This window comes from Aethalodelphis obliquidens, unplaced genomic scaffold (assembly GCF_003676395.1).
Source record: "Aethalodelphis obliquidens isolate GAN/ISIS:26980383/991018 unplaced genomic scaffold, ASM367639v1 scaffold24, whole genome shotgun sequence".
NCBI classification, from domain to species: domain Eukaryota; kingdom Metazoa; phylum Chordata; class Mammalia; order Artiodactyla; family Delphinidae; genus Aethalodelphis; species Aethalodelphis obliquidens.
The window spans coordinates 12351436-12376729 of record NW_020837968.1 but is presented as its reverse complement, the minus strand read 5'-3'; the positions used below and the strand labels follow the sequence as shown (position 1 = coordinate 12376729).

The following is a 25294-nucleotide window of genomic DNA, read 5'->3' as shown; positions in this document are numbered from 1 at the left end:
CAACTCCTGCACCTACACTGTGGTAGACTGTACCATTTTGGTCAAAATGTGGTCTGTCCCTCTCCCCTGGGCCCACAGCCACATGGACCCTTTCTTGTGCCTCTTCCTCTCCTACTGAAATCAGCCTTGGCCAATGGAATGGGGTGGGGATAACTGTCAAATCTCCTGAGGGCCAGCCAGGAGGTCAGCATGCCCGGGTTACTTGCGGCTCCCTCAGCCTGTGTCCTGCAATGAAGATGTCATGGAGCACAACTACAGCCAACCCACAAATCCACAGTACACGAGTGAGGGACCCATCGTTGTGATATGCCTTCAAGATGAAGAAGAAAAGCTCTAGTGACTTTCAGCTTATAAAATAATGTTCTATTCCAGAGTCCCATTACACAACAGCACATCGTGGTGTAATGGATTTTATACACCATGGGTCCGTTATGTCTCCTGAACGTAACAATTTTGAAGAACAAATACTTGATATAATGATCTTGCCCTGTTCTCCAGCCTCAGTATTTCACAGCGGGTCTCCTGTAGGAATACATCCAATTTCTCAAAGACTACACTGAGTGCTTGTGCTGTCTCATGATTCATCAAGACCGTAGTCATGCGAGCTCACAGAGGAAGCAAACGACATGAAAGGGCAAATCTTCTCCTTCCAGAAAACTGAAGCAGCTTCCTAGGGCTACTGGATGACGGCCAAACGATCACCCCAAAGGCCATCTTTTCAAGCAGCAAATACCACCTTCCCCAAGAAGGCTTCCTTGACACGCACGTTCAGCAATTCTTCCGACCTCTCAGACCCTTACTAATAATCAACCACATGGTGTTAGCTTCTCGGTTTGCTTTGGTTGGTTTGGTCTGCCTGAGCTCCTCAGCAAGTTGTAGCTCTCCTGAAGTCGGGGACTGTGCTCTATGCCTCCATCCAATGGCAACTTCACCCAGCACCTGCACGCACTATAGACTCGGTAGACATGTCTCATACAGATGGATGAAGGAGTCAAATCGCCATCCCAGTGTAAAGTCTTGCTGTTCAAGACTTAAACATTAGAGTTCAAAGTCTCATCCAAGAGAAATGCTTTTTGACTGATAAGAGACATAGTCTTACAAATTCCCTGGCTTAAGACCCCACTTCAAAGTTTAGGCAAAGGCATGAGGTACAGCTGGACAGGTCCAAAGACCCTTCCAAGCCCAACTTTTCACTTCGCACAGGGAGAGATAGTTTGTCATTCTCCGAGGCCAACCGTGGTCACCTATGAGTTTAGTGCCTTGTGTCCCTGGTCACTGAATCAAGGGTGGCCGTGACTAGGCAGTACAGCAAGTACAGCCTCCAACAGCTGCCATTCTATACTTGTTAGCACACGATGGGAGACCCAAGAGGTTATTTTCATACACAGAAGGGTGCAAAGATAGCTTCTTTCCCGAAAGGAAGGGGGTAGGTTGCCAATAACTCAGGAGTATTCATATAAAACAATAAAAAACAAAACAACAACAACAACAACAAAACCATATTCTACATATGGAACCCGCTTGTAGCCTGCCTATCAAATTGTCTGCTAAAGAAGGAACTCAGCACAAGGGAGGTCTGGTTGTAGTTCTTGGTGCAGTTTCACCTAGAAATGCAGCTGTTAAGTGCAACTTCACAGTGCAAGTCCAACTCACTGGGCTTCGTGCTCCTCCTTGGTTACCGGTGCACTCTTCTCGATTTAGCCACAGAAGCCCCTTGGCTAGAACCACCCTTCTCCCTATTTTATGCAGAGGAAAAGCCACAGACTTGACAGTGGCCTCCAAGGCCCTACCTGACGCATCATTAACTCTCTAATCTCAGCTTCTAGGTTACTTTGGATCATCCTTGAGTGTGGAAGGAACGGTACCCACTGCTCCCTCTGCCAGAAACGCTCTTCTCCACGTTGTCTCGGGCTGTCCTACGCCCTCCTTCAAGTCTCTGCTTCCATGTCACCCTCTTAATGAGCGCTTCCACGCCCAGCCTACTTTAAATTGCAACTCACCTCCCCATTCCCCCAACGCTGCTTTTCTCCCCTATCGCATGGATCAAATTCTACCATTCTTATCTCGTCTTTTGAACTAATCGTCTACCTTCTTTCTCCAAAATGTGAAGCTCTCCCAGGGCAAAGTTTTCTGCTGTTTTATTCACTGATGGTATCACTAGTGCCTAGATGGATGTCTATTACATAGCAGACAATGAACACTGTGGAGTGAGAGACAGTATCGTAAGAATGTCTCGTCTTTACCTCTGTCTTCCCAAGATCTCTGCATGCATTTGACGTTTATCTTACAACTCGATCTATATTTGTCGTGCACGTAGAGACCTTTTAATGGAAGGCTTGCTGGGAAGTAGAATGAATATGACCCGTCATTCTTTTCCTACTTCAATAGAAAAATGCTTTTTTTCCCATTGTTTAAATCTGCAGAGTGATAAGAGTTCTTATAATATTAATATTTTAAACTTCATGTTTTCTAGTGGTTATTAAGCCTGACCAGTATAATCCTAGGGTGGCTATAAAGTAACCACTGTAGTTAGTGCCTCTTCCTCTGGTGCTAGTTGACTACCCTTCACCACACAGCAAACAACCTAGTTCTCAAACTGGTAGAAATAACATAGAAATCACTTGGGGCACAAGGACACTTTCTGGGCATGTTTATAAAAAAAAAAAAATAACAATTTTTTTTTTGGTTTAGTGATACAGACCATGTAGAAGAACTGGCTTCTTCTTTAGTTTGATGGTCAAAAACACTATGTAATATCCACATTGTATGGCTGGAATCAAAATACTTGATGTTTCCAAAACAACATCAAAATAACAGGAGGTCTAGGGTTGCACAAAGAAAATACCAAGTAATTTATCATTAACTTTTTCTTTTTAATATCTGGGTCAGATTTTCACCTGCTCGAATACCTCTGGTTGAAAAAAAAAAAAAAACACTATTTGGAAAGAGAAAACTGCAGTTACTTGTGGCTGAGTTTGGCTGAGAAAGTAGAGTTTACATTCCATTGTTGGCGGGATCCTTACCCCATGGAATGTCTCAGAGCAGGATTCAGGCCACGAAGAGGTCAGCAGTGCTTTGACCAAACACTACCTCAGCGAATTAAACATTATACATTGACTAAGACATTATAAATTAGGCATCACTTACACATTATACATTAGTTTCGAAACTCCCCTTCCCAATCCACACTTGAACGGAGGCATTCACTCCCGTACATAACATCCCAACTAGGCATCCACCCGCCGTGTCATCACTTGTTTGCACGTGCAGGGCCTCCTCTGTGGTGAATGGTGAGCAGGGGTTGTGCGTGAGAAGTGTAATTAACCACAGATCTACCTTGCTATCTATATGCACTGGGGGGACATGGAGAGCACACGGTGAAAACCCAGCCACGCTGTGGATTCAGGGTCTCACACTTGCAGGACCAGCTGATCAAACAGAGGCCCCACTGGATCTGCATCCTTCAAGCTGAAGGACTTCGAGTAAACAGACCAGCAGAATGAGAGCATCCTCCCCTTAGTGAGGCCTGACTCACCTGTGCTGCCTCTTAAAGGTACAGTACTCCTCAGCCCCACCCGCCCCAGCGATTCTGACTCCGCAGGCCTGAGATAGGTCAGGGAATCTGCTTTCGATGACCCCTCGGGACATACAAACGCAGGCCACACTTTGAGAAGCCCATCTTTAAATCCGAACCAAGCTAACAAAAAGCATCGCGCTCAGTACATCCTTGAAGAATGAAGCTGCATTTCCCTTCGTGACTTCTAACCCATTTCTTCATAGAGAGACTGTCTCGGCCGCTTATCTTCTGGGTTCTTCTATCTCAGGAGAAAAACCTTCAGGCAGGCTCACCTCATCCTCACCTACATTTTTGGGGAGAGTGAACTTAAAGGGAGAAAAATTACGCAGCAGCCACATGGGCTGTGAGGGGCAAGGACTCTTTCTTCCTCCAGGCGATTTGATGTAAAGTTGATGAAGCATCAGCGCTGCCAGTCCAAGCATGGGTGTCAGGACACATAGTGATAACTACACCCAGGTCAGAGACCGAGGGAGGAAAGCCAGAGGCGCCACCGGCCCCCCGCCCTCCCTGCGGCCACTCCCAACCTCTCCTTGGAATGGAGAGGTGGTTCACACAAGGTGACAGGGATGGCCCTCGAGCCGCTTGGCACGAGCCAGGCTCCACTTAACGAGTGTTCAGAATCACAGTCAGCACGGAGAAATTCACCCTGACCCTGGACGCCTGCCCCTTGGCATCCGCTCACTTACATTTTTACTCAATTACTATTTCTAAGAACAGAGACAAAAAAAAAAAAAAAAAATGCAGAGCCCCACTGCTCAGCAGTCTTGAATGGAAGGTCTGGAAGGGTCCGCAGGGTTTCCTCCCAGGAGGGAAGCTGGGTGGGGAGGGAGAGGCTCCCACCTTAGGGAATCTGTGCATCTCTCTCCCCCATCCTGGCCACACCCTCCGAGACACTCCTGATTTTCCCAGACTCAGGAGGGGCAGGGTAGGTTTCTAGTGTTTTTTCACCAAAGAAATAGGGAAGCTTGTGGGGCAATTAAATGACCGAAAATAACCCCGAGGGAGAAGGCGTGTCTGAGGCCAAGAACTAGGGGAGGCCTCTCCACTTGTTTCCTATGGGAAGAAATCATGAAAAGGAAATGAATCCAAAGTGGTAGGTAAGAGAATTATAAAATGAATGGGATGGGATTCCAAAGGGAAAGCAAAAAGAAGGGCAAAAAAATAAAAAATAAAATAAAAGAAGTTTGGGGTCCATGTGGTGGAGGGCACCAGGGCCAGACCTGAATTCAGATTTGGGCTCTGCTCCTTTTGCTAGGTGATGACCAAGGACAAGGTATTATTCACCTCTCCAAGACACAGTTTCCGGTGGGGAAAAATGGGGAGGTCGCACTCGCCCTCCCCACCCAGGATGACGTGCCTTAAATACCAGGGACTTAGGGGGTAGTCAACAAATGTTTTCCTTCTCTCATCCCTTTCCCTTGTCTTTTCCAAAAAGCTGGTGAGACCAAAAAAAGAAAACAAAATCAGACAATTAACTCCTTGGTTTAGACAGTGAAATAAAATACACATTTAGAGATGGAAAACCAAACATAATCTGCCTCAAAAAAGGGGAACGTTAAAAGCACGGATCAAGCCATTCACTCTTCCTATTCACATGGCAGCTTCTAGCCGCTCTGAGGCCTTCTGTACTAAAATAAATGTATATTCTCAATAGAATCAGTTTTTGTTTTTCTTTCTTTTTTTTTTTAGGAAAGCCCAGCTTAGGCCACTGTAAATAAACTATTTCATTTCTTGATTCCTAAGAAGCAAGGTTAGGCATGGTAAAGTTCACGGTAGGATAACCCAGTGAGTCAGACATCTACTGGGGTAATAAAAACATTTCTCTTGTCCTTATTTGGGACCTCCACCTGCATTTAGAATCAATATAATTCACGCTTCCTCAAAAGTGCAGTGGGAACCAACGCCAGGGTGGCAAGTCCATTTCCTCCCTTCCTGAATGGATCAGGGTACCACCTGGGCCAGAGTTCTTGAGTGTCAGGACCATCTAAGACCTGTTCTGTGCTGTGGTCTCATGGCCCAGCATACAATAAAAGATGGCACTCAGTCAAAGCTGGCTAAATGTATTAATGTCCCAAATCAGAAAGGGGTGAGACCTCCGGCTTCGGTGGCCCCCAAGCTAACACGTGGCCCTAGCTTGGAGGAGTCTGCACTTGTTCTGAGGGTCAGGGCGAAGTGGCAAGCTCCCAGGTTCAGTCAACTGAAGCCTTGACCACGACCACCACATTCTCTCGTGCAACCCATTAATGGCAACATCAAGGTCACAATGATCAGCACATGTTTCCCACAGGCCTCCCTCTAGAACTTCAAAGGAGAGAAAATCTCCTTCCTCCCTTTCAGTTCAGTGCCGGAAACATTAATTGAGCCATTGCTATGTGCCAGAAACAAGAACATAGATTCAAATAAGATACCCAAAAAGGACCCTTGACATTCTGGCCATACCGTTCAACCCTCCAGAGAGTATCCTCCCAGGGGGGGTCAAGAGATCAATCTGTCAAATCCCTCGTTCACCCCTGGATCACACACATCTCACAGACTCACGATCCATTCTTCCCCATACGGCAATCAAGTCATCATATCACTTCAAAGCATTCATGAGTCTTTCTCATAGAAACGCTGACTACAAAATTGGGGGCACCTGCGTGACTGTCCAGCTACAAGGCTGCACTTCAGAATTCTATTTTGCTTCTGACACGTTCCCCCCAGGAGACAACACACACTAAAGATGGGCCGGCTATCACTACGTCAAACGAGGTATAGAAAGCAGACGAGTGTACTCACCAAGGTACCCACAGAGCACCTGGGGCTGTCTGTAGCACAAGCTGCCCACTGAGCCAGAGGGTGTTGTAACAACTGGGCAGACAGCTAGGAGTTTTAAAAAGCACAGTCATTAGCTATTTGACTGAGGAGAAGCCTTGTACAGAGCTATACAAAGATTCAACGCAGAAGAGGGACTCAATGAACGTACTTATCATTCCCCCAGAAACAGAAGGTCCCCCCTACTCAGGGCCAGGGGACTAGGCCGGAGGGAGCTTTGGGGGATTGTGGATTCTCGCCCCAGATCTTTTGGCATCCCTTAACCAGCAGTCAGGTTCCTGAATTCAGCGTTCCCTTTAACACATTCTAGTGCTAAAATAGCAATGTACAATTTATATACGGAAATGGTAAAATAAATACCTTGACGTACATTAAAGATGACTAAGAAAGGCCTTGACCTCTTTGACAAAAGACAGACTCCCTATTAAGAGTAAAACTCTGATTTTCATTTGCTTGGCCTCGATTTCAGTTTTCTTAAAACCACCTGTCATCATTTCTAACCCGCACATGAAAACTCCTTCTCCAGTGAACAAAAATCCCAGTGTATATTGCTTTGGGGCTGCGTAGCTGCCGTTTAAAAATCTAGGGCTCCTTGGAATGCATTAAAATATCTTCCGTGATAGTTTTGACATCCTGAAATTCTGAACTTTGCTGTTTTAAAAGTAAAGGTGGCAACTAGTTCTCGTATATTGCCCATCATATTCTTATAAATGAAAATACACCCAAAGATACCTCCAGCTAAAAACATTGCTGAGTGTTCAAAGGCTATCCTATCTGTGATAGAGTCAATAATAAATATCAGATGTTTGCATGAGAAGAGGTAGGTGGACACCCTGCTCTGTCATTAGTTTCCTGGGAATCTCTGGACAAGTGCCTTGAGGCACCCAAGCCTCTGCTGCTATAAAATGAAACTGACATCATGCTACCCCTGAGGGTTTTTGAAAGACTGAAACGAGATATTTAAAAGAAACTGAGAAATAAAAGGTGCTCAAGGGATGTAATAATATTAGTTATCTAACTTATTTGATAGATTAACCCCTGACGGCCTTCTAGGTCTGCATGAATATACCTCTTTCCCAGCTCCTTACACCAACTTAAAATCCATGCACCTTCCGTTCACCTAGGGCATGTCTTCTAGAAGTAGCATGGCCACTATTTATACCTGACTTGAAAACTTCTTTGGACAAAAGACAAAGGCTTTGTGGATTCCCTCCCACCCCATATGCACCCCACCCCACCCCCTTTTTTTTTTTTTTTTTTGCCAGATTTGTACTTTTATCTCTCAATTTTAAAACAGATAAGGAAGACTTTTTCCATGGCCTGTAACTTACCATCTCCGACATTCAGCCCACTAACAAGATCCCAGGGGCCTATATTCACACTTGGGTGGATTCCACCTTCCAGTCAAAACCCTCTTTAATTGAGATGTGGCATCTGCATGGCCTGAATGGCCTGGAAGACGACGGCCCAACACCCAGGTCTTGGTAACACGCTGCTATCATGTTGCCACCATATGCTGTTACCAGCTGACATCTGCTCACACATGTTCTCACCAATAAGTAACCATGTTGTTTATTTTTAGAGCCCTCTCCACAGCCTCACAGAGAGAAAATTCCCTCACATCACCCGTCAGCAAAGACAGGAAGCTACAGACTGGGTATAAACTGTTTGTCACAAGATCAGCAAGGCACACAACGTCTTCTCATTCAGATTTGACCTCTAAAAAGAGATGCTGAAAGTTATCCTCAATAAAAATCTCAAGGAACGGAACCAGAGACAGGCAGGGTACGCAAAGCATCGCTTGCTCAGCAATGCTTTCTCTTCAGACTAGGGCCCTGTGCGTTTCTTGGGGGGATTTCACTCCTTTTCCTGGGAAACAGCACCTTCTTCAGGCCAGTGGGTGTTGTGGTGCCAAACAGGGATGCTTCTATTACCGGAATCCGGATCCCTGAAATCGTCCCAGGTCACCGGGGTCAAACGAAGTCTGTGGGGAAACGAGGCAAGCTAACTGCCATGATTTGTCCTTTCCAACTTGCAGTCCTCAGATATGCACCTTTGGTTTACTCTCTCTCCGCCATCAAGCTACAGTATTAAAATGCTTTCTTTCCTCCCCTTCCTTGTTTGTTTTGTTGGTTGGTTTGTTTTTAAGCAGGGCCAAAGGACAGGCTGCTCTGGTGCTGATACAGTGCCTCTGAAGTTAAGCCCATGAACTGGATGGAGAGATAAATGATGCGAATAGGGATGATTTAGGCCAAAGGAAGTAACTGCTAGTTTTCGTAAAAATCAACTTTCAACTTCTATGTGTTTGAAGTGGCACTGCGGTATGCCTAAACTTTTTCAGATCAGTAAGGTTTGGCGTCCATGTGAAATGCTTTTTAAAAGATGAAACCCTATGAAAAATCTGAGATGTGAATAGTCCTAGAGAAATAAAAATTTTTAGAATTACCTGGGCCCTCAGTCATGAATAATGGGGTACTCGTATGGCTCACGTAAGTCATAAGAGAAAAAAAGTCCTGGAATTAAAATTTTGCATGGGTCATTTACAAAATAACTAAGAAACAATGAAGCTAACTATAAAAGTGTTGGGACTCATTTTTGCCTGTGATGACACAGCTAAGAAATAAAGCAACAAAACCCAAAGACACAGTGTTTCCAGAGTGAGTTTCTGAACTACCTGCTTGGGAATCACCTGGCCTTCCTGTCAAGAGGCAGTTATCTGGAGCTCACCTTAAAACTACAGGATAATAATCTTGGGAATTCCCTGGCGGTCCAGTGGTTAGGACTCCGTGCTCTCACCGCCGAGGGCCCGGGTTCAATCCCTGGTCGGGGAACTAAGATCCCGCAGCGCAGCGCGGCCAAGAAAAACAAAACAAACAAACAAAAACTACTGAATAATAATCTGGATGGAGGGGAGCAGGCAAAGGTTTGGGAGTCCGCACATAGCACTCCAGGTGATTCTTGTGCTTGGTAAAATTCAAGAAGCACTGGTATAGGCCTTTGTGACTCAGAGGTTAGAAAGGCCTTTTACAAAAAGCTCGTCTGACCTCAAAACAACCCAACCAGGTGGATCACAGAGAAACCGTTCTCTCCTAAGAGTTGCCTGTTCTGAGTAACGGTTTTATGTAGTGTGAATGTAGTGTGAAAGCACCTCTCAGTCAGAGAGAAAGCCATTCTTTTTTTTTTTTTTTGCGGTACGCGGGCCTCTCACTGTTGTGGCCTCTCCCGTTGCGGAGCACAGGCTCCGGATGCGCAGGCTCAGCGGCCATGGCTCACGGGCCCAGCCGCTTCGCGGCATGTGGGATCTTCCCGGACCGGGGCACGAACCCGTGTCCCCTGCGTCGGCAGGCGGACTCTCAACCACTGCGCCACCAGGGAAGCCCAGAAAGCCATTCTTAACGCAATGATAGCTTAAGCAGAATTAAATGTCATTAAAAATGCTGCAGTGAACTCCCCATGAAATTAGTCCTGCCCCTCAACCCCTCCCCAGCCCTCCACCCAAACACCCTCCACGCAAACACCATCTCTCTGATAACAGCAACTCCGGAAGTGGGTACTGTCATTTCCTCCCAGCTCTGGATGACAGTGAGTTTTTACTCCACTTAGAGAATTCCCAGCAAATGTTACTGAGAAAGGGCAAACCGTTGATCCCCAGTGTCTAATGACTCGGGGTCAGCTTGGCTCAAGACCCTCTTTCTAGAATCCTGATACAATTGCCAAAGAATGAATGAAATTAGACATGACCTTATACACATAGTTTCATTATTGATGGTGATGTTTTCTGACAGTGGAATTCTTCTGAAATATTTCTCTCTACAAGACAAACCAGCACCTGCCACCTAATTCCATGGAGGAGAAAAGCAAAATTTGAGTAGGTGAAAGAGCGTTCGCTCAGGAGTGGGTTGGTTCACAGATGTGGCCAGTGAAATCTACTAACACACTTAACAACCTAAGGCTTGACACTGCGGGGAGGTACGAATGAATGACTAAGTTACTATTCAGATCAAAATGACTATATAATAGACATATCTCAGGGTGAGGACTGCTGCCTTAGAACCTGACGTGACAGCCATAATTCTCCTTTGGTTCTGCCCAGCTACTTCCAGGTAACAGCTCCTACCTCTGTTTCTCTCTCCTTAACTTCCAGAGCCCCAGATGCTAAGGTGTGAACTTGGATGTAGAAACACTTCCCCAACCGAAAACCCTGACAGACCTCCAAGTGGGCAGTTCCTTTACCAAATCATCCATCTTCTACAAAGAAATGTCCTCAGTCTGTGATTTTCCTTTTTTTTTTCTCCTTCTAAAGTCGAATCAGAATAAGTCATCTACCTTTCCCCCGCCCCACCGCCAGCCCCCATTCTGGCCTTTCTCAGCCAGCAACTGAGTTATATGAGTTTATTATAAGGCAAGAAGAAACAACTTCAATGGCATGGTCATTAAGTTGTCAAAGCAGAGTGAAAATGAGATTAGGTCAATGGATAGGGAAATAAATGACCCTATAAGAATGAACCCCCCCAGTGGAAGGAATGACAAAGTGACTGTGTATTCTCTAGAGAGAATAATCCCTGATGAATTTGGTCTAAGAAGTGTTCAATTCCCAATACAGAAATGACTCCAAAACTTAAAAATTAAATTTCCCAGAAAATTCCCATTTATGGGCAATAATATATTTTAGTGCTCTTAGAACACATTAAAAAATATGGTCTTCTCTTTTAGAGAGTGCTTCCCCTGAGATCTGCAGAGACCAGTGGACTTCTGATCGTTTCAATGTCTTTCTCAAAACCAAACTGTGCATTCTCGTTCACAAGCTGAAGTAACAAATAAGGATTCTTACAACAGCCTGAAGTTATGAATGAGCAGTTATTTGTGAACTAGCTTGTCAAGACAGATGTGGTATTTGTCAGTGTGGTGTGGGTTAGATAGCAAAAGCCAAATGAACGGAGCGCCAAGGTCAAAGTCACAACATTTTTCTTTTTCTTCCTTGAGACTGGAAAGATGCTACAGCACTTCCTGAAACAAACATCTCCAAAAAAGCAGCCTTACTCTCCAACAGCTGCCCCATGACTCTCCTTTCAGAAACACCACGTCTCTCCCTCAGGAACGTCCTGCTTCCTAATTACTGACATGGAGGCCACGAGGAAGACCCGAAGGGAGAGTGACAGTTTCTCTGTGGACAGAGATGTGTGCAACGTGCCAGTGTGAGCGCAAACAGCTGCCTGGGGACGTTGGAAATGCATTTGAACTATTTTCAGAAGGTCTGGGCTTTGTAACATCCAGAAAGCATTTTCCATTTGCTTTAAGTTCCTCAAGTTGTTGTGATTAAAGGAACATCTAAGCCCCACATTTTTGACTTATCAGGCAGAACCAAATCCAAGGGCTCATTTTTGAGAATGAAGGGATGGGGGCTGGTCCACACAGAAGAGCTTTCTGGGCACCAGCAGGCTTTCCCTCCTTGTAACAGATGCTAAATCCAGTAAACTCGATTCCTCTTGCACGGCAACGTCCTCTCATACCAACGGAGTGGTTTTACTCGGTCGCCCCAGGAAAGCCAGGATGCTACCGCACGCAGAGATCATTCTGCTCTGTTAACAGCTACCCTGGGCGTAGTACGGCCTCTCCTCTCTGACATCACCTCCTAAGTTTTCATTTCCTCCTCAAACCCTTTGCGGTGACTCCTCCACTACCCTCTCCCCTTCCTCCCATCCATCCTCCTCTGGGAAACTTCTACCCCCTAATGGCATTTTGCTGCTAAAGTCTGCTTTTAAATGAGTCGCCTGACAGCGAAGAAACTGCTGTGGCTGGTGCCTGGTCACGGAGATGCAGGGAGGTCCAAACGTCCTGGCTTCCTTCTTAACAGAGCCTCTCCCCAGGGGAGCGGGTTAGACAGGGGGCCTGGGAGGAGGGGCCGCGCCAGCCCAGAGGCACATTGCCCACAAGTCCCTTCTGCATGTTAGCCTTTTCTGAGCAATACCCTCCCCCTATCCTTTGTTGGATTTCAACCTTTAAGGCCCAGAAAGATAAAGAGGTGAGTGCTATGTGACTCATACGTGTACTCAGAGAGATCCGTTAAAAATAACTTTAAACATTTTTTTCCTAGAAATGTAAAGCCCCTTTGAAACAACTGGTAACATCTTGAGATGTCAAAAAAAAAAAAAAATCAAAACTGGATATTAATGCGCTGAGCGTGCACAGTAAGACACTCCAGCTGGGAGGAATCCATGATGTGGACCTCCTGCTTCTGGTGCCAGAGGTGGCGATTACCAGTCGCAGGCTCTTAAAGTTTACTAAATAGAAACGTTTTCCGAGGGCAGATATCATGTTCCCACTTAATTTTATTTTCGATGTGCTTCTAGGACACAGCACTCTGCTACATGCACATGGACCGCTATTCTCCCAATCCACAAATATTTATGCGACTTCACTGATTTTACATATTTTTCATATTTTCATACCTTTAAAATCCTGATGCCCTCTTAGAATCAATGGCACGTTACAATTACTGGGCAATGATATTTCTTTTTAAGTGGCATATAAAATAATGGTGCACTGTAAAATCAATAGCGTTTGAGATTCAGTGAATGATAGCTGCCGTGTAAAGCACGCCTATTAGGTACCAGAAGTAGCTGCGCTTGGCCTTTCTTTGCATGTCATCATCCATCCTCTACAACCCTAGGGGGCAGATATCAGCTTCTTCATCGTGACAAGTGAACAAACTGAGATCAGCTTAAGTGCAGGGGCTTCGGCCTGGTCACCAAGCCAGTGATGGCAGAGGTAGGATATGAATTCAGCAGGAAGCCACTTAAATGTCAACGAGGCCGATTTAATAACTTGCACGGAGACAGCCAAGCTGCTAACCCGAACAAGACCACATTTTAACAACTGCCATTGGCCTGGAGTAGGACTTCCTGTCTTTGATGCTCCCTCTTCCCTTTCAGCCTCTGAGATTCCTCTGGTGCGATTCCCTTTTATTTATTCTCTTTCTTTCACTTCTTGGGGCTGCCTGGCTCTCAGGTCTGTGCTCACCGTACAACACCATCCTGCCTTCCTCAATAAATTAATTTTCTGCGAGAGACAAGACGAATCACCTACCAATCAAATTTATAAAAATGTTGTGAAGAAAATGGTTGCAGTTCAAGATCAAGACCAGGAGACTTGAGAAATCACAATTTTTGTATCAACTGAGTGCAGAGATAAAAGTGGAAGAATGTGGTAGAGGCAAGAAGAGAGACCCAGGGTGGTAGGAAAGGCTTCAGAAGTATACTTCCTTCTGGAGGGAAAGAATGCAGAGCTTCTATGAATGTAATTCCTGCCAGGTGAGGAGAGTCACCACCCTTTCATGGAGGGACTGTATCGTTTTGCAAGAGGGCAGGAAAAGTCATGCTCTCCATTTCCTGGTCTCTATTTGGGGCCTCTATTACTTGTGGTACCTAAAAGTCTGACTTCCGGTAAGACGTCGCTGATAGAAATAGTTATAGCCATGTCCTCATACGTCACAGGGAAAATACCAGTCTGGACCGTATAGGGTCACTTTTGAGTGTGAAATAAGTGCATGCGTGTAAAATATTTAAAACTATGCTCGGCACGCAGTATGTACCCAATGAGGGTTCGCTTTCATCATCATCACTATCGCCATCATTTTCATTTTTATCTGCAAAACTGGAAACAGGAAATGAATGGTTCTGAGAAGCCTGTGTGGCCTTCAGCACAGGGACAAGATCCATCAGGAACATTGTCCCCAGTAACGGAGGTGAGTAGATTTCTGTCTCTCCATATCTCCCGGTCCAATGCTTCGAACTCTTTTTTTTTTTGCGGTACGCGGGCCTCTCACGGTTGTGGCCTCTCCCGTTGCGGAGCACAGGCTCCGGATGCGCAGGCTCAGCGGCCATGGCTCACGGGCCCAGCCGCTCCGCGGCATGTGGGATCTTCCCGGACCGGGGCACGAACCCACGTCCCCTGCATCGGCAGGCGGACTCCCAACCACTGCGCCACCAGGGAAACCCCAATGCTTTGAACTCTTGATCCTTCTTCTGGTAACTCAATCTTATTCTCTAAAGGGAAACGCTCATTCCTTTATTAAGCATTGATTGAGCAACAACAACGTGCTGTAAGAACATAGGTAAGTCAGAGTGGGTTCCTGTTCTGAGGCAGTTTACAAACCGATGAAGAAGACAGGTCAGGACACAGCTAGATTTTACCTACAGCAAAAGAAAAGAGGCTGAGATAGAGATGAATATCAGTATTGTGAGAGTGCACAGGAAGAGCTACTTAAATGGGACAAAGAACTTCGACGAAGGTCTCATTAGGAGATGGTACTAACTAAACCTTGAAGGGTATTTAAAGGTGTTAAAAGATGGATCTCTAAGTGGAAGAAATGACATAAACAAAGGGCTGGAGGCACAGAAATAAAGGGCCCATTTGGGTAAAGGAAAAGAGGGTGATCTGGCTGGAGTGTAGTTTTCTTGGGGGGATTTAGTTGGGGGGCTGCTGAGCAAGGAGGAGAGGCCTGACTCTGAAAGGTCTTGGATATTATCTAAGACATCTGAGATCTTACCTACGAAGCCTAGATCCTCAAGGCCTCCCTATATGAGGATTAGATAGTGCTGGGCATGCTGGATTACCAGCCCTGCCGGTCTCTGTTCCCAGCCCCTTAGGTGGCAAAGGTCACCTAAGGACCAATCCGAGGGAGCCAGGGAAACAGATCTACTGAGTGGAACTTACTAGGAAATGAATGAGTTGTTGGTCCCGAGACATCCCAGGCTGGTGGGAGTGGTCCCCAGGGCATCACTTTTAATCATATTGGAATATCTCTAACATATCTCCTTTTAATATCTCATAATCAATGGCACGTTATAGTCAATTGTCAGTGATATTTCTTTCTCTGTGGCACATAAAATAACAGTGTACCTTTAAATCAATGGTGTCTGAGAATCAATGGTTAATAGCTGGCATGCAAAGAGGGTCTACTAAGTGCCAGAAGCAGAGCTCAGGGGGTCTTTACACAGGTCACGGTCAGTCCTTTGCAACCCTAGGAAGCCAGCATCTTCTTCATCTTTACAAGTGAAGAAATGGAGCCATGGTTGAATGAAGTTCACCACCCTACACACAGATATTCCAGAAGAGAGAAGAACAAGAAGGCAATTTAGAGCCTGTGGGGAAGTGGTCAAGGGGGAGTGCAGATGCAGAGCCAAGGCCACCAAGCCAATCCGGAAGCAAGGTGCTGGTCACAGTGCAGTGTAGTTCTAACCTATCAGAGGTTAGAAAAGAAACAAAACCAACGACAGCCACCAAAACCCACTTGTGACTGCAGCGTGAGGCGAATTTCTCCCAAACACAGGATGGAAACAAGCTTTTCCGCCTAAACAAACCCATCAGAGAATCCCTAGTATGTGATTAAATTGAAACTACCTGGAGAACACTGAATTCCTAGGTTAAAAAGTATCTTTGTTGAAAAAATATTAAAAACCCAAAGCACACCATATGGTTTCAAAATGACAATGGAAACGTTTGTTTATCTCGGGCCAGAGGCACATTTCATCAAGCTGTTCAGAATCTGCAAAGTGGATCCACCCTTCGGCAGTCGGGCTGCCTAAGGAGAGCGAGCACATCTGGCAAATCCACATCCTCTCTCCAGGATCCCTGAGGACCGGAAATGCTATATCAGGAGAGCTGACAGGGCTGTTTGCAGAGCTCTTGCCTGCAGGTTCTTTGCTCCCGGATCACCTTAATACTGAACCTGTAAAGGGCTGGGGGTGGCGGCGGGGAGGGAGGAGTCCCCCCAGAATCCCACCTCAGTGGTCAGCTTGTACGTCTCTCCCAGGGCCAGGCTCTTCCACTCTATTTTCCCTAAACTTCTAAAAATGCAGCTTGAAGTGTGTTGTAATCTCTGGGCAAAGGCCTAGAAGTCAGTGACCTCCTTTGTTCTAACCCAGATTTGATATGGGATCAACAGTGAGTCATTAGCCCTTTTCTCACATCTCAGTTTCCTCTAGGAAACAGGATCTGTCATTCTTTCATATCTTTTTATATGAAAGATGCTGTGACTGGGGTTACATCAGCATCTCTTCACCAGGGAGAAGGCATCGTTCAAAAAGTGCAGCTCCTTGAGTAGACCCCAGGGGTCGCTGTGGAGACACAGAAGGCTCCCGGAGCCTCTGCCAGGTCAGCTGGTCCCCATCTACCCCTCCAGCTTCACAAAGCCCAGCCTCCATCCAGTGGGGACTCCTCAGGAGAGGAGACCGGCCTCCCTTGGCAACAAAGACAGCCCAACTACTTCAGTTATAACCAGTATATCTCTTTGAGGAGTTTTGCTAGACTTTGAAAAGTAAAAGAAAGAAAAGAGAGAAAATCCTGGAAGAGAACGGAGCCTAAAGTTAAACGCGACCACAATTAAGCACTAGAGTTAGTACAAGCAATGATGCAATACAAGTAGGGGAATTAAAGTTGGGTCTGCTGTGTATTAATAACTCAATCATTGGGGAAGTCTAGGGAAGGGGTTCAAGTCTGTCTCTCTCTCTGTGTCCCTCTTTCTGACACATCCACAGAGAATCTGAAAAATAAAATCCCTATCACTTTGCTGTATACCTGAAACTAACACAATATTGTAAATCAACTATAGTTCAATTTAAGAAACAGAAAAAAAATCCCTGAACATCAAGCAAAAATAGTACTATGTTCCAGCAACTGCTAATATTTTCTTTCATCGGGCAATTGGCTGACAGTTCAGCAATGTGTACACAGAAAGATATATCCATGAATAGAATGTTACGTTGCGTCCCCCCCACCCCACAAACCATAGTGCTATTGGTATGCTTCCTATCTTCCTCAATTTCACTTGGAAAATTACAGGGGAAATAGAAAAAGAGATTGCTTGGTATTAAATGCTTAGCATTTATGTGAAACAATTACAAAGGAAACCTCACCGTAATGTCTCAGGCTGTATATTTTAGTTTATCTAATTCAATATGAGAGAATAAACCAACTTTCTTCCGTTGCTGAGCTTGGAGATTCCACTCTTCCTTAACATGAGCTGCTTATTTTCCTTGCAAGGAAAATCCACGGTAATCCCTCACTTCTTTTTTGCTCTGTCCTGACTAATATCACATTGCTGCTGACTGAAGTTACAGATGGGTGGAGCGACACCCTTACTTAGGCTAAATGAATGGGAACCTTTGATGCCTCTAATTTAGGCCCTTTAAGATCATAATAATGAAGTATACACCATACCAAAGAGTCAAATTCATAGTCCCACATACTTAAGAAAAGTTTCTGATTATCTTTCTATTCCATGTTAATGTCCTTTTGATGATAAAGATGTTTTACTTTCAGATCATTACTTTGGAAATGGTACTACTAGCAGAATTCAGCAACTGCAAATAAATCCCAGGGTTACCGGGTTTCTCCACGTGGGGATTACTGACATTTGGAGCTGGATAATTCTTTGATGTATGGGGGTGGCGGGTGGAAAAGGGACCTTTCCTGTGCATTCTAGAATGGTGAGCAACCTCCCTGGCCCTTCCACTCCCAATCATGACAACCCAAAATGTCTCCAGACATTGCCAAATGTTCCCTGAGGGTGTGGGCGGGGGAAAGGACAAAATCACCACAGTTAGAACCACAACACGTGCCTGATTTGTTACATGGAAAAGAGAGGCGAAAGAAAGAAAATAAAATTTTGTCTCTTCCTTTTATTTTTTTTGACTGTCGAAGGGTCTACATATTTTAATTGTTAATCATTTGGATTCTTACTCTGTTATGTGGAATCACTCTTTCTAAATTTCTAAAGCCCTGTACAGTGTCTTTTGAATAGATGTGCTTGAAGTTCAAGTGGATTGTCAAAAGGACGAGAAGTCCACTAATTCCCACTGGGTAAAGTATGGGTAAACCTTAGCATAACTCCACTTTGAGCCTTAAACTAACAGCATGTGAAAAGATCAATACGAATAAATTCAAAACTAATCAGATCCCTTCTTCAAATGTTGACACAGTATTATTTATATCCCATAAATACCTTCTTGACTAAAATTCATCCTAGGAGATTGGCACCTGGCCAGTTCTATTCATATTTACTGTATTTATATAGTACGCTGGGCCAAGGATAATATTTAAGACAAAATATGCCTGAAGGCATATACAATATCTCTTATATTTTTACTTTTAAAACTCCACATTGCTAAAAACATTTTGTCTGAACTGTATAAAACGTCCTGCAAAGGGCTACCAACAATCTGTAATGATATATAGCTCATTGAGCACGGTTAGAGCATATTTGTAATATTTGAGCTGAAGTCACTCCCTGAACGCTAATAAGTTGGTGGTAAAAAGTGAACCAGTGATCTTTCCCATGCCTTCATCTCTGGGGCTTATGACCCGCTACAGATTCCCTTCAAGAAATGACAGGCACACTTCCTCCCCACCGTCTCTTCAGGGAGGACCGAGTTAAAAGTTAGGTGGAAAGGTCCTAAAGAGGGAAAGCTGGTATATAAGCCAATGCTGTCCTTTCCGTTTGCCCTTTAAAAATATGGTGGAGTGATTTTTTTTTCTTTTCTTCCTTTTTTTTGGAAGGGTTCACTATATTCCAGTATAACTAGAAAGTACTGGAAAATCAGTTAACCTACTTTCTATAAAATTATCCACAGTCCTAGCACAGTAGTATCAAATCTGCTATTAATAAGGCTTTCTGCTCCTAAATTTCCTTTAAGGCTTTAAGAAGCCTGCACTTTTTGTAGGAAGACTGATAGTTTATATTTTATCCTGCACTGATCAGAGGCTTTCATTTCTTTGGTAGCTGGGAGAGGAAGCAGAAGGGAATCCACACACGCACCTGAGATGCCAACCTCTGAAATCCTAATAATTTGAGAATTTTCTCCAATTTGGTGATGATGATAATCTTGCGTGGGATCACCTCAGTTGTTTAGACTGAAGAGTGCTTGAAGAACAAAGAATGAACACCCTCTTGGGTAATTTGCTCTTTCCACACCTATCTCACGAAGGGATCAGACCTCCTCTCTGTTATGAAAATGCCAGCAATTCATGAGAGCTGTTGCAGGTAAACATTGAAGGCTTGGCTTGTTCTGGTTCTACATAACATAACTGCCCGCCTGCCCAAATTCCAGTAGAACGGTTGCACGTGCTAGAGAAAGCAAACTGACTCAACTCCCTGTTGGGTCTCAATGATTTTGGACTAATTACAATGAACTTTCTTTCCTAATTATCTCCATGGCTCCACCCCAGGTAGAAAGCTTTCCTTCACTCCCCGGGGGGGAATCACCAGGGTGGAGTGTATTTATCACCATTGTTGTGGATGGTGACGTAATTACAATAATAAAATCATCCTGCTTGCCAGGATCTCCTGCCTCAGCTCTGCCCTTAAACAAGAAGAGATGATGCTGCAGCAAAACAGAGGTCGCCAGGAAGCCTGGGGTTGGCTACTTCAGCTGACAATGTGAGACCATCAAATACAAGACATGGCAAGTCCCGGAACTACGACTTGTCAAACTAAATATAAATATTCAAAAAGAAAAGCACCACCCTGCAATTAGAACCTCTAGGATAAAATTACCAAGATGGCCATATTATCTCTGTAGGCAAGACACAGAGACGTTGTGAAGGCTGCCAGGGAGTATATAGGGCATGGAAAGGGGAGGAGAGAGATGGGCAACCAATGAAAAGTGTACGACTTGGGATTTGGAATAGGCAAATGTTGGAGCTCTTTTTTTTTTTTTTTTCTTTTTCTTCTTCCTGGTATTTAACCCTCTCAGGCATCAGTATATGCTGCTTCTTCTTTTCTTTTTTTTAAAGAACTTGGAAATCATTCTAAGCTAACTGCCCTCTTCCCTTCCCCTCAAAGAACTCAACAATCAATCATTCACTCCCGTTGCTACTGTATGCCAGCTGGTTTTGAGGACACTGCCCTCAGAGAAGCCAGTTTAAAAAGAAAAAAAAATCGGCTGTCTTCTACGCTGAGATTTAGGAATGCAACGAAGTGACTGCAGGAAGCCTATGAAAGGGCAGGGAACACCGGGCTCAAGAGTGAGAAAGATAAACGATAAACGCATAAGAAAAAGGATCTGCTACACCGGCGATTTTAAGAAGGCAGGTTTGAGTGAATTCGGAAAAAAATAACGTGAAGGAAAAACCCTTTTAAACGTAGTCAGCAACGAAGCTGTCCTTTCTACCATTCCAGGTGAAATCAAAAGGGGACGTGGTTACAAGATCTCGCCTTGGGGGGAATGTAAACACCTCGCCGAGGCAGTAGATTCAAGAATTGAGGGGTTGGAGGTAGGTTTTTGGAGGGGTCTCCAGATCGGGTTTTGTCTTGGCGATGCTGACATTTTTCGGGGAGTTTAGAGACAATAGGGAAGGCTTGGGGAATCAGCTGATAGGTCGGCACGGAAAGGGGCGCCTTCCGGAGAGGCTAGTTTTGAGCCACTTTTTTTTTTAACCCCTCGTGCACCAGTTCGGCGGGCTTCAGGCCAATCGGAGCAAAGAAAACAAACCCACCAAGGTTTCCCGGTTTAACGCGGCCCCAGGGAGCGCCTCCAAGTTTGACAGAGGAGGGCTGACTCCTAGCCGGTGGCCGAGTCGAGAATTCCAGGGAAGAGAAAAAAAGAGAAAAACGCCTTATAAAAGACGAGGCGTTGGGGGAAGGGAGAAATGGAGAAAATTAAAAGTCGCAAGTCCACGTTTTAAAGCCTAACGTCCTCAAGCACACAACTGGCAAGGAGGTGGGTGGGACGGAGTACAGGAGCAGGGGAAGGAGCGAGCTGGGACCCGGAGAGGGCAGGGCGATCCCTGGAGTGGCTGCGGTTCTGGAAGCCTCGGGCAGCGCTAAGCCCCGGGGAGTGGAAGCGGGGAGCGGTACTTACTTTCCGAGGGGAAGAAGGGCGGCATGTCTATTTTGTAAACCTCCTTGGCGTAGTACTCCTCGTCGCTCCGCTCGCGCTCGCAGGCGGCCGCCCTCCGGCTCGCCTTCTCCTGGAGCAAGTCCCTTGTGCTGTTGTAGATGGAAATCACCTCCGGGGGGACCTCCTCGGGTTCGGGATAGTCTTCTGGGGGGCTGGTGAGTTTCAGCTTGCTCAGGATCTGTCCGCGGATCGCCTCGATCCTCTTGCGCATGAACTGGTCCATGTCGAGCGTGCTGCAGGTAGACAGGCTGAGCGCGACCGTGACCAGATGCAGGAGAAGAAAAGCGCTCAGCACACAGTAGTGCATTTTTTTTTTTTAAGGTGGAAAAATTTTTTTTTAAAAAAGTAAAAAAGTAAGAAAAATAAAAAGAAACCAACAACTCTCAAAGTACAGATCAGGTAGATTTTTTTTTTAATGCGAAACTTTTGCAAACAATCGGGAGTCAATGTCCGAGAGAAAAAGCTATCTTGCTTGAATTCCTTTAAAAAGAAAAGGCAAGTCGTTCCCCAAGTGGAAATATTAATACACGACGGGCAAGGGGGAAGCTTCACTTGGGGGAGTCAGCAAAAGTTTTCTTGGAGCGACGAGATGGGGGCAAAAAAACAGACGAGTGGCTATTAGGCAGAAATAAATTTAGGAGGAGGAAACGGAGTTCAGTGTGTCAGTTTCGGGTGCGGAGTGGCGGATCCGAACTCGGCTCCTCCGGCCAAAAGGGAAGAGATGAAAAGGTCCCGGGGCTGGCAGCGGGAGCGCCGGCGGGAGGGCCGCGGGCAGCGCTGTCAGGGGGGCGGCCGAGGCCGGCCGGCTCCAATTTATATATTTAAAGAAGGAGCGGCGCGGCCCTGCCTTCCACTACGGCGCTGAAAGCAGGAGCAGCAGCAGCTCCGGAGCGGAGGGGCGCACACGTGTGTGAGTGTGTGTGTGAGTGTGCGCGCGCGCGCGCCCGTGTGCGCGCGCTGGGAGCGAGCCCGGCCCCGGCGGGGAGGCGGGAGCGCTTCGCGCTGCGCCCGGGACTCGGCCGCGTCCGGCGGGGGCCGCGGGGGCCGCGGCGAGGATCCTGCTCCCGGAGGTGCGCGCGGGGGCCGACACCCCGGCCGGCGCGCCGACCCGCCCGGTCACTCCACGTTGCCGCCGCCGCCGCCGCTGGCGAACGCGTCCGGCCTCCAGCTCCCTCCTTCTGCTCCTTCTCCTCTCGCTCGAAACGCCAACCCGGCAACAGACGAGCGGCGGCCGCCGCCGTGGCTTTCGCCCCCCGCGGACCGCAGCGGCAGCCCCGGGACGCGCCGACAGGGGAGTTTTATTCCTAGGGGGTTGCGAAGGGGTTCCCTTGGACTCCCACCCTTGCCCACCCACTCCTGGTTTCTCTCCCACTTGGGCTTTCTCGCCGAGGGTAGTAGGCAGCCTGCAGTAGATCCTCTCCTTCCTCTTTTCTGCAGCCAGGCAGCCCCTCGGTTTGCCCCCGAATGGCTCCCTAGACCGTTATCCTAGGTTCTCCATCCCTCTCGCCAGTCCTCCTTCACTTGCGCTCTCGCTCTTCCTTGTGTGTGTCTCTCTCTGCCTCTCTCGGTCTCTCTGTATCTCTCCCGCTGCCTCTGCCTGCCTCTCTCTCTCTGTCTCTCTCTGGTCGAGAGCTTCTGGAGCTCCCCTCGGAGCGAACCTTCTGCTGCCAGCAGATAACATCACGATCCTGCCTGGGAGGAGAGATTTATAAGTTCTCTCTGAACCACGTGTTTGCCTTCAACGAAGTGACGTGCTAGGATTACAGTCAGAAGTCCTCTCGTTTACTTAGACCACGAGCTCTCCCTGAACCGTTGAGGGGGTGTGGAAATGAGGACGGCTGTGGGGAAGGGAGGGAGGAGGTGGTGTGCGCCCTGACAACAGTGATTTATGGTATTTACTTTATATAGTCATTTTGGACCCGTCTGGTGAAGGACATGCGATCAAGCCTCCCATTTTTACTTCGTGTGGCTCGCTCGCTCACAGCCTCCCAGTTGGGATCACTTGCTCTAGAATGGAAGTCTTCCCTCCTGTATTGTTTTCTCTCTCCCTCTCTCTCTCTCTCTCCTCTCTCGCTCGCTCGCTCGCTCGCTCATGCAAATGAGCATCAAACAGTTGACTCTGGGCCAGGCCAGCCCTGGGATAGGTCATCCAAGCTCCACCTCCTAGCTTTTTAGTGGCATCATTTTCTGAGATTCCATAGCACCGTGCTGGTACCTCTATCCTAAAGCTTATTTTATTATGGTTTGTTGTTTATAGCCTAGTTCTGCATTTGACTGTGAACGGCTGAAAACAGAGCTCTCTCTTCTGCACCTGGAGAATGAATTGTATTTATTTTACTGTTTGAATGAATGGCTATCTTCTTAATTTGCTGCCTAAGCCACATCTTGACATGGCTTTCTCTTCACCTTCTTCCCCAGCTAGACTTCAGCAATCAACTTCATTCTTTCCACAGCATATATCAGGAAGCTGGGATTTTAAGTGTTTGATGTCGCTGTTATACACTACTCATAACTTGACATTTTCTATTTCAACCTAGTCCAAATTAGATAAATACAAAAATAATTCTTGCCCCTGTTCACTTTTCCCTTTTTCTTTTCTTTTACCTTTAGTTACTCAAAGTCAACATTTTCATTTCATCATGACGGTAGCCATACCGACTAGACAGATGATTTAAACTGGAAACTCTGTTGAGTTTTCCCCCAAACTCAAAGCCACTATATCACTCCCTAGTTCAGATGTTCCTTTCATTATAGAAAGGTCACAAGGAGCTTTCTCTAACTTTTGGAATTTACACTTTCCATGTGTATGGGGCCTATACCATTAGTAAACAGAGGGGTAAATAGTTACGATAACAGTAGCTAACACATATTACACTCAGTAACGTGAGGCAGATCGACAGATGTATATATATATGGTCATTTAATCTTCACAACATTCTAAAGTAGGTATTATTATTATCATCTCTATTTTGCAGATGAGGAGACTGCGGTACAGAGAGGTTAAGTACCTTGTTCAAGACCATAGTAAGATGGATTTTGCCATCAGAATGTACTGTCTATGTTCTTATCCACTACGTATTTCTAAGAAGCACTGGTACCAGAATGTGTCTGACAAACAGGGATCGTGTGGTGAAGTTAAGTTTGAGAGATACTGGGTACTCTATTGCCTACTTACAGATTCACAGTTTCTGTCATGTTAAAGGCTCTGAGAATCTTACAGAAAATAAAACTGTTTAACCCTTTTAACCCAGCATATCCTGAACTCCCTTGAACATGGGACTTTTTCCTATGAAAACACATCAGAAAACTCTGGAATAAAGGAATTGTTCCAACCAACTTCTGAATAATTCTGAAAATTATGTGTAAATCAGCATTAGCACGTTCCTTTCCTGGAGGTCAATTTCAAATTGAAGCAACTTGAAAGCAGTCAGACAACCAGCTACAACTCCAATAGCCAAAGCAAAATATACTCAAGAGGTGCTGCTATGGGGCTAGTAGTTTCACCAAGTTGTCATCCCTTTTGAGTTGAGTTTGAGAACTGCACTAATCTAGCTATACACAAAGGGGAAAAGTGACTGTTCCTACACGTGGGGCAATTATAGGACATAAAGCAGGAGCTACTGAGTGAAGATCTGGCTTTGGAAGGCGGCTGGTAACCTTAGGCACCGTGCTCCGCCAAGGACATAGGCTCAGCCTCCCCTCAAATTAGGGAGACTACCTTCTAGATATAAACACAAACGTACCTGAGGTTAAGTGGATTCAGATTAGAGTGTGGATAGAGCAGCAAAAGTCCATCTCCATCACTGCTAGGAAAGCAATCTAAGCCATAAATCCTTCTGACAACCCCCTTCCCAACATAAACACACACACTTTTGCCCATGGTATTTAGTTTGATGAACACGTACTGCTTACTTTACAACCCCTCAGACTCCTGGCCTGTTCATAAGAGGCTACTTTTAATTTCCCTAAAGCCCAGGAAGCGAGGACAGGGGAGGGGATGGTA

General features: G+C 45.9%; 1 protein-coding gene across 3 annotated transcripts in view; it reads right to left on the bottom strand.

Annotated features, from left to right (window-relative positions):
- Positions 1-24130, bottom strand: part of TGFB2 (transforming growth factor beta 2) — an 85171-nt gene extending 61041 nt beyond the window's left edge. Inside the window, exons 1-2 of one of the 3 annotated variants that reach the window (XM_027122212.1) lie at positions 21253-24130; positions 6356-6439 (exon numbers count right to left, since the gene is read on the bottom strand). In XM_027122212.1, the coding sequence (XP_026978013.1) occupies positions 6356-6439; positions 21253-21598 (430 nt within the window). In that variant the 5' untranslated portion in view covers positions 21599-24130. The remainder of the gene's footprint in view (positions 1-6355; positions 6440-21252) is intronic. The other 2 variants (XM_027122210.1, XM_027122211.1) reach the window with 2 other exon arrangements.
- Between the last annotated feature and the right edge of the window lie 1164 nt (positions 24131-25294).